The sequence below is a fragment of the Elgaria multicarinata genome, chromosome 6 (assembly GCF_023053635.1).
Source record: "Elgaria multicarinata webbii isolate HBS135686 ecotype San Diego chromosome 6, rElgMul1.1.pri, whole genome shotgun sequence".
Taxonomy (NCBI): Eukaryota; Metazoa; Chordata; class Lepidosauria; order Squamata; family Anguidae; genus Elgaria; species Elgaria multicarinata.
This window is the reverse complement of record NC_086176.1, coordinates 93,893,192-93,902,656: the sequence shown is the minus strand read 5'-3', so window position 1 is coordinate 93,902,656 and position 9,465 is coordinate 93,893,192. Positions and strand designations below refer to the sequence as shown.

Here is a 9,465-nt window from a genome sequence, read left to right as displayed (position 1 = left end):
ATTTATTTTATTTTATTGTGTTTTAAACAGCATTTTTATACTACTCATTAACAAAAAAAAAACCTTACAGAACAAAACTTAAAACCATAAAATATATTTAAAGATATAAACTAAACATAACATTTTAAAAGATGTTAAAACAACAACATAATCATCAGCGTCACACATGTTTTTAAGATTGGGGGGAAGAAAAGGTCTTCACTTGCATCCATCCAAAAAATCATTGTGTTGGTGTCATATGAGTCTCTCCACAACTAGGCACCACCACTGGAAAAGCCCTCTCCTTAGTAGCCACACACTTTACCTCATTTCACCACACATTTTACCTTACTTTACCTCATTTGGCAGGCAGGGGCACCCAGAAGAAGGCTGCTGAAGATCAGTGCCAGATCCAGATTTTTGAGGGCCCTTGAGCAGGTGGCCTCCATGGGCCCCCTCCCTCAGTGACTCTACCTTGTCATTGCCTTTGTCACCAGCTGCTATGGCTTCTTATCTACTTCCTCATCATTGCTACCACTTGCTTTCCAAACTGGCAGAGAGCTAGGGAGCATGTAGGCAATGGCATCTACTGCTCCTGCTCCTCTCCTCACTATTACCATTCTCAGGGCCACCCCTTCTGATGTGTGGGCCCTCCACAGGTCCCCACCCTTGATGTCTACCCTTGATGCTGGCCCTGCTGAAGATGATCTTAGGGTATGGGGGGAATCCGCACATCGTTCTGAAATCACTTCTAAGCGACCCCAGTGCGGTGTGAAAGCAAGTGTGTAACTTGCCTTTTGAAGAGCCGACGAAGAGACGTCCTTCCTGCCGCTGCCGCCACCGCCGCCACCCAACTCCCTCCTCGCTGGCTGGGACGGAAAGCTCGGGGGAAGAAGGCAGGGTGGAGAGCTTCTTCCACTCTCAACTCCGCCTTCTTCAGCCGATCTCTCCTTGCCGGTCGGCGAGGAGGTTTGCGGGGTGGCGGCGGCAGCGGCGGCAGCAGGAAGGACGTCTCTTCGTCGGCTCTTCAAAAGGCAAGTTACACGCTCGCTTTCACGCCGCACTGGGGTCGCTTAGAAGCGATCTCAGAACTACGTGCGGATTCCCCCCTGAGCAGGTATAAATGGGAAGAGATGATCCTTCTAGTAACCTGGGCTTCAAAGGTAGCCTCAACAAGGAAAGGTTGACACAAAACCTCCCAAAATCTGGTTGATTTCAGGCGGTACCTTAGAAGACCTTTTCCTGCATTTGCAACACACTAGGAAACAGTAAAAGCAAAGGAATAGGTACTTATCTTGGAGAAATAGAGTAAAATGGTGAGAACAATTGGAGCTTGAAATAAAGAACTGATCTGATCTCACATTTACAAAGTACATAATACAAAGTACTATTTTGTACATCAGGGTATATAAGCCAGAATGGGGGTAACAGTGAATCCTCTTTTACAAAGGACAGTCCTATATTTGAAGGGCTGTCCAGTCCAAGACTGATTTAAAGATAAAGAATTATTCAAGGGAAGAGATGGGCCTTGAAGCTGCCCAACAACAGACATAGGACCACAAAAAAACTACCTTATACTGAGCCAGTCCATTGCTCCATTTGGCCTGGTATTGTTGACACTATCTGGCAGCAGCCCCACAAGGTTACAGGTAGGGTTTTTTCCTGCCCTCCTTGGAGATGCTGGAGTCAGACCTGGGACTTTCTGCACGCAACGCATGGTCTCTACCACTGAGCTACAGACCTGGTCACAGACTACCACACTATGGTGAGATGTATTGTACTTCTATTTAAATTATAATAGTTATTACTAAATTGGCATAAGAACATAAGAAGAACCACGCTGGATCAGACCAAGGGTCCATCTAGTCCAGCACTCTGTTCATACAGCGGCCAACCAGCTGTCGACCAGGGACCAACAAAGCAGGACATGGTACAACAGCTCCCTCCCACCCATGTTCCCCAGCAACTGGTGCACACAGGCTTACTGCCTCAGCTACTGGAGGTAGCACATAACCATCAGGACTAGTAGCCATTGATAGCCTTCTTCTTCAGGAATTTATCCATCCAAATTGGTGGCCATCACCACATCTTGGGGTAATAACAAATCTTACTGGATTGAGCGCTCCACTGGGCTCACAGTCCAATCCAGTAAGAGTTACTTCAGGGTTTGGCTCTGTGAGGCCATACCAGGTACAAGCCCCCTTCTTCCAGACAGACTAGCATAGTAATTCTTGCCATTCCCAAGTGCTCCAGAAAGTGGCAGTAGGAGTAGATGCAAATGGCATACATACACCATTGTCATAGTAGGAGATTTTAGACCCTGGACTTGATTATCTTATTATTATTATTTATTTATTTATATAGCGCCATCAATGTACATGGTGCTGTACAGAGTAAAACAATAAAATAGCAAGACCCTGCCGCATAGGCTTACATTATTTGGGCGAGGGGAGCTTCAGATGTCCATGTGCATAGCTTCAGTTGTGAAGCACACAACCAACATTGCTCTTCTCCTCCCCCAAATTTTAGGAGGAGGTTTTTTAAACTGTTCTTTGCATCCTCATGATTACAGCACCATCATGACTACAGGAATAAATCGGTGTCTGCTGCGTTGCGGCCCTCATTCCCTGGATGCTCATTTGGACTGCAGAGCCCTAGACTTTGACCCAAGGTCCATCCTTAGCTGCACCACTGCATTCTCAACTACTCTCTGGCAACTTTTGTAGTACCTCCTCATCACTCAATGAATTCTTGGTGCTTTTTAAATGACTCTTCAGCTTTCATTTCCCACAACATTGACCGGGGATACAGAATAGCCAGTTTCTAGAGGGAAAGGTGAGTTAGGCCATTTCTACACCAGCCTGGTGTAGAGGGAGGGAGCGGGGAGGAACTCACGATATCCTGATCGCGAGATCCTCCCCTTAGTCCACATGCGGGCATGACATCCCAGCAGGAAGGAGGGTGTCGCGCCCACCATTTTTAAAATTTATTTTTTTAAAGAGCTGAGTGCATGTGCACTCCAATGAAAAGTGAGGTTTTTTTTAAAAAAAAGCTCCAACCCTGCTCCCCCCCCACCCCGATTCCTCCCACCCTGGTTCCTTCCCTGCTACTCACGGGGAGGAGGGAAGAAGCTGTGACAGGAGGCCACACCTCCCACGGTCTCAGGAAGATCATAGTTCAATGTCCTGCTTGGTGTAGTTTAGGCCTTAGTTTTGGGAAAGAGAGAAAAGCGAGAGGGGGAGGTGCAGGTTACGAACTGTGCAATCTAAATATGCTTTCAATTGCCATTGTTTTCTTTTTCAATTGGCTTTTCTTAATCAGAAGCAATGTGACCCCTTTGACTTCCTTTTTATTTCAAAGCACAGTCACCATCTGACATCTGTTTTGCTGGAGATGGCCTGCTCTTCTGTTTCAAAGACAACCAGCAACTTCAGGCTTTCTTGGCCTCTCAGTACTTGTCACTCAATAACGTGGGAAGCCTTTGAGGCACTTCTTTCAGGGCCAGGCTTGGCATTACGGTACATCTCTTTGTCCTCACCTTTGGCTGAATCTTATTACACATTTAGGTGCACATCAAGATAGACAGTATATGCATAACTATAGCTTGAACTTCAAAGGCAAGTGTATGGTTGGTTTGGAGGGGGGGCTAACTAAAATTAAAAACAGGAGTGCCTTTAATAGACACTCCACTGTTTTTCTTTAAAACAGAATGTTTCGAAGAAAGTTTTCCAATAAAGTTTTTGAAGTGGTTTACAAAGAATGCAGGTACCCTCTTATCTGAAGTTATATCAAATCCATAGATACAGGATGAAATGCGTGAAACACAGCTTTATTGCTCCTAGATATCCAGCCCAGGTATTGCAATCTCATTGCTTATTCATTGTCCATCCATGCCTGGACCGAATAAAACTGAACTCTAGCAAAATGGAGGTAATAGTAATTGGCAGGTCTTGTGATCTGTGTGAAGATAGAAACATTTGGTATCCAATATTTAATTCCCCGTTTCCAGGTTTGACATTGGGGTATAATATTTTTCACATCCATGCATGCAATTGTCTAGATGCTTCTCTAAGAAGTGAAATCATGAGATCACTTTTTTACAGGACTACAGAGAATTGCCATCATTGAAGTATAATTTTAAAAATTATTCTTCAGGAATATCTCTGGTGGTGCACAAACTTCACAATATCTGTTATTAAGCATGAATCGATGGCCAACCCTTTTGAAATGCTACAGTTCATGTGGCTGCCATAGGATGATGATATTTAGAAGCACTCGTACTTATGTGAGGGTCCAGATTTTTCATTTTGATCCAGCAAGGGTCAAAATGACCATGTCAATAGGAACAGAGGAGTTTGGAAGATAACGAGATCAACAATTTGATTTTCCATGTTTCAGGCCAGTAGATGATTTATTGAGACACAGGCACCTTTTGTATCCATCCAGTTGTGGAATGTAAAGGAAGATCTTGCGTGATTTGTGTCCTGCGAGCTCTGAAACTGAGATGATCTTTGAGATTGGCCTGAACATCTTTAAGGAGCAGGATGTAAAGAAGGGGATCCAAGATGGTTGTCAAGATGGCTAAACACCAGGTGACATGTATGTAAATGAAGCTGTTTCTCTCAATGTCACAGAACTCATTGTTTTCCAGCATCAGTGTGCAGTAGTATTTGTAACAGGAAATCACCTGGTATGGAGTACAGAGCAGGAAGAAGGAGGCAATGATGAGGGAGATAAAACCATAGATTTTCCTTTTCAGTCTTTGCTGCAAAGATGTTTTCTTCCTGAGTGCAAACAGGACCCTAAAATAGAAAAATCCCATGAGAAAGCAAGGCATAAAGAAGCTGAAGCTCATGGTCGCCATTTTGAAGTATGCATAGTCCTTGCCTGATTGGGAACCATCCAGACAACGCCCTTGCCACGTTTCTGAGCCATGCATCTGTATCCAAACACCGGCAACACACAATATAGCCACCAAAAGCCAAGCACCAATGCTCACCTTGGTGGCACCATGCATGGTCTGCAATCTGTAGAACTTCAATGGATAGATGAGACCTATATAACGTTCCATGGCAATGAGACATAGGAAGTTGTTCTTGGCATAGAAATTTGTGAAGAATATCACACCAAACACCATACATGCCCCTTCCCCTAGGTTCCAGTGGTGATTGTGGTAGCTGTAATTGATCCAGAAGGGTAGCATCAGACTCTGCAAGATGTTGGCCAACACTACGTTCAAGACATAGACTGAGAGAACAATGCTTTTCTGTATGTGGGATACCAAGGCCAAAAGTGCCAGACAATTCAGTGGCAGCCCAGCTGCCAATGCTAGAGAGTACATAGGGATTGTAAAATATTTGGTGGTGTTAAAAGCCATAGGGCAGGTTATGTTGATGGTATTCATTGCACCAACAGAATCTTAGAGACTCCTCCGCAGTGTACTGCTATGGACCTTCATTATGTCATCACCATTGTGAAAGGTTCTCCAAACTGCTGAGCTTCAAATACATCTGTATAAAGTGGAGGGCATTACGGACTTGGCAAACCCCCTTCTTTCCACATCCTTTGCTTTGCAGAAATGGGTCATGCATTCAAGGGCTGAAGTAGCCTAAAGAAAAAGATACCAAAACAGATCAGTTTCAGAAATTATTATTATTATTATTATTATTATTATTATTATTTATTTATATAGCACCATCAATGTACATGGTGCTGTACAGATTACACAGTAAATAGCAAGACCCTGCCGCATAGGCTTACAATCTAATAAAGTTGTAGTAAACAATAAGGAGGGAAAGAGAATGCAAACAGGCACAGGGAAGTGTAAACAGGCACCAGGTAGGGTGAGGCTAACAGTATAGAGTCAGAACAAACTCAACATTTAAAAGCTATAGGGAAAAGAAAAGTTTTTAGCTGAGTTTTAAAAGCTGTGATTGAGTTGGTAGTTCTCAAGTGTTCTGGAAGAGCGTTCCAGGCGTAAGGGGCAGCAGAAGAAAAAGGACGAAGCCGAGTAAGGGAAGTGGAGGTCCTTGGGCAGGCGAGAAGCATGGCATCAGAGGAGCGGAGAGCACGAGCGGGGCAATAGTGTGAGATGAGAGAGGAGAGATAGACAGGAGCTAGACCGTGAAAAGCTTTGAAGGTCAGCAGGAGAAGTTTATATTGGATTCTGGAGCGAATTGGAAGCCAATGAAGAGATTTCAGAAGTGGAGTGACATGGTCAGAGCGGCGGGCCAAGAAGATGATCTTAGCGGCAGAGTGGTGGACAGAGACCAGCGGACTGATGTGAGACGAGGGAAGGCCAGAGAGAAGAAGGTTGCAGTAGTCCAACCGAGAGATAACCAGTGCGTGAACGAGAGTCTTGGCAGAAGAGACAGACAAAAATGGTCGAATCCTGGCAATATTATACAGGAAGAAACGACAGGATTTAGCTACTGCCTCGATATGAGGAATAAAGGAGAGCGAGGAATCAAATATAAAGCCAAGACTATGAGCTTCCTTGACCGGAGTAAGCGTGACATCGTTGACAGTAAGAGAGAATGAGAGGTGTTTGATATACTTAGTCCTTTGAATCTACGAAAGTCAATAAAATATTTCCAGTTCTGAAAGTAGTAATGGGGTGGAAGCATAGTTTCAAACAAATTTCCAGGGGTAGCTCTTTAAAATTATTATAAAGTGATAAACAGGAGGTGCCCGCAGTTACATCAAATATAAATAAAAAAATATTCACAAATATTTCCAAATGATCATTTAAGAAGTTTCTCCATGTCACAGGAGATTCATTTGCTAATGCATCTGGAAACATAATTTGGGGTAGTTAATAACAAATTAATTCTACACAATGAAAAAACAGTGCCTAGTTATTCATAAAGCTGTCCCATCTCTGGTGGTTCTCCCTTTTTCATATAAATGTTTCCATATTTGTTAAATCCCACTTCTTTGCTAAGCGTTCTTTTCTGATGATTCCCAGAGTAGCTTTTAGTGGGTTGAATAGGTTTCCTTTTAGGAGGAGGATTGAGAAACTAGAGAGTGCGAGAGTGGATAATGGACAGAGCATTGGTGTTGGATGGTGGAGATACACATTGAAAGCCCCACTCAGCCTTAAAGTATAGGGCCACGTGGACGATTTTTCAACCTTCCCTACATTCCAGTGAGAATAATGCTGCCCTGAACTCCTTGGAGGACAGTTGGAATTAAAATATAATAAAGGATGGGGGGAATCATTCACTCATCTATACTTAAGAATTTAGTTCTAAAGTTCACACTTTTTTTGTAACCACTTTGTACTGGCCAATAAAACACTGCTTGCACAAGTGAATCAAGGAGGGTTTTGCATGACATTATATTGTGGTTGGATTTGTATTTTTGTGGTGATGATGATACTGCATTGCATACACCCTACATCCTCACAAGCACTCTCCTCTCAAATGCGAAAGAAACCATTTTTGCACCAAATATGGAAAGGTTAGATCTTAGAGCTCAAAAAGAGCATCAAGAGTAGAAGAGTTTCAGTTCAAGCGGATGTCCGAAGCTGGTCCATCTGACAGATGATTCAGTTGTCTTTCCACTATCCATGCTTGGAGATGGCTTGACACTATCAGTTCTCCATTTTAACTACATTGGATACTAATTCTCTAGGGCAGGGGTGGGGCAGCCATGGTGCTCCTGATGTCCTTGGACTCCAAATCCCATCAGATCCAGGCAGTAGGTATGATGGGAGCTGTACTCCAAAAACGTCTGGAGGGCCACAGTTTCCCCACTTCTTCTCCAGGACTTGTATCTGACTAGATTCCACTGTTAGAGCAGTACGACAATGAAATCAGTTACCTAAAGAGGTTGTGGGCTCTCCCACACTAGAGGCATTCAAGAGGCAGCTGGACAACCATCTGTCAGGGATGCTTTAGGGTGGATTCCTGCATTGAGCAGGGGGTTGGACTTGCTGGCCTTGTAGGCCCCTTCCAACTCTGCTGTTGTTTGATTCTATAATAACAAAACATGTTTGGAAGGTCCTTTAGCTGTTTCAAACAGTCCAGAGGAATAAGCAATAAAGAGCTAGTGGAGACAGCTCAGGAGTAAGCACCACTCTTTTTTGGAGAGAAATTAATGATGTCAGTTTGTCATTGGTTGATGACTGCCTGCAACCTCTAGCACTGTGTGCTTGCAATTTGCCAGTGACAGTCCAAATAAATTCTTGGTAGGAGATCTAGCAGAAGATGCCTGCTTTTCCTCCTTGGGATAATGGGAAAAGATTGCATAAATGGCTCCAGAATACTTGGATAGAGTTTCCTTTTTTAAAGGCAGGATCCTCCAACCCCCTGTCATAGAGGATAAGGAATATGACATGTTATGGGACAAACAGGAATATAACATGTTGCATGCCCTTTATTCACCCGAGACAGTTAGGGTGCGATCCTATGAGGGTTAAGACGGGGGGGGGGCTCCTTTAACTCCCAACAGGCCCTAAACTTTTTTTCTAAATATGCATAGTCTATATTTTAATTTTAATGCCCCCTACCCTGTTTGGTTTTTCCTCTCCCTCCCCTGTCTGTTACTGTGATTATAGATTATAAGCCATATGGCAGATTGTCTTGTTTTATTCTGCACAGCGCAATGAACATTGATGGCACTTTATAAATAAATATTAATAATAATAACACGTATTGATTAGGACAAGCCCAGATATGCCTTGCTGTATGTCCTAAGGTGACTATATGGAAAGGAGGCATGGGCTCCTGTATCTTTAACAGTTGTATAGAAAAGGGAATTTTGGGAGGTGTCATTTGTAGGCATGCAGCACCTGGTGAAATTCCCTCTTCATCACAACAGTTAAAGTTGTAGGAGCCCTGCCCTCTTTTGTATCTGGTCACTCTACAAAAGAAGGCTGGACTCCTGCAGCTTTAACTGTTGTTATGAAGAGGGAATTTCATCAGGTGCTGCATGCCTACAAATAACATCTGCTGAAATTCCCTTTTCTATACAACTGTTAAAGATACAGGAGCCCAGGCCTCCTTTCCATATAGTCACCCTAACCTATATCCTAACTCATATTATGCCATTATGTCAATTTCATAGTCAAGTTTCGTATTAATATAGAGCTAAACCCTTTGGAGTTAGTAAATGCTTTATGCTCATTAGAGTTCATGGTGCATCTTCTTGCCAAGATGGCAAAGGAGGACATAGATTTCTGACTCAAATGTTAGATCTTCTGTAGCCATGTAGGTTCCATCCCATTGTATTTTACAGCAGGCAGGACAAATATAATGGAGCTAAAATCCTTTTGCAGCTTTTACTTCCTTGACTGCTATTTTATGTTCGTGTTGGTTAGTAAATATAATTCCTTGGTTAAGTAAACCTCTGTCCTCTAATCTGGGGGATTCTAATCTTATATCACCTTGCATTAGTGTCTTCTTCAACCTTTTGCCACATTACTAGCACAATATAATAAACCTACAGGAGAGTTAAGTGAGTTGGGAAAAGAGAGCTGGCAGA

General features: G+C 43.1%; 1 protein-coding gene across 1 annotated transcript; it reads right to left on the bottom strand.

Annotated features, from left to right (window-relative positions):
• Positions 1 to 4,390: 4,390 nt before the first annotated feature.
• On the bottom strand, positions 4,391 to 5,383 carry LOC134400455 (G-protein coupled receptor 4-like). The gene has a single exon (XM_063128787.1). It carries the CDS (start codon positions 5,381 to 5,383, stop codon positions 4,391 to 4,393), a length of 993 nt encoding a protein of 330 aa, XP_062984857.1.
• Between the last annotated feature and the right edge of the window lie 4,082 nt (positions 5,384 to 9,465).

Excerpts from the sequence above, each read along its gene's own strand:
- LOC134400455 (XM_063128787.1), bottom strand. The coding sequence starts at position 5,383 with ATGAATACCATCAACATAACCTGCCCTATGGCTTTTAACACCACCAAA.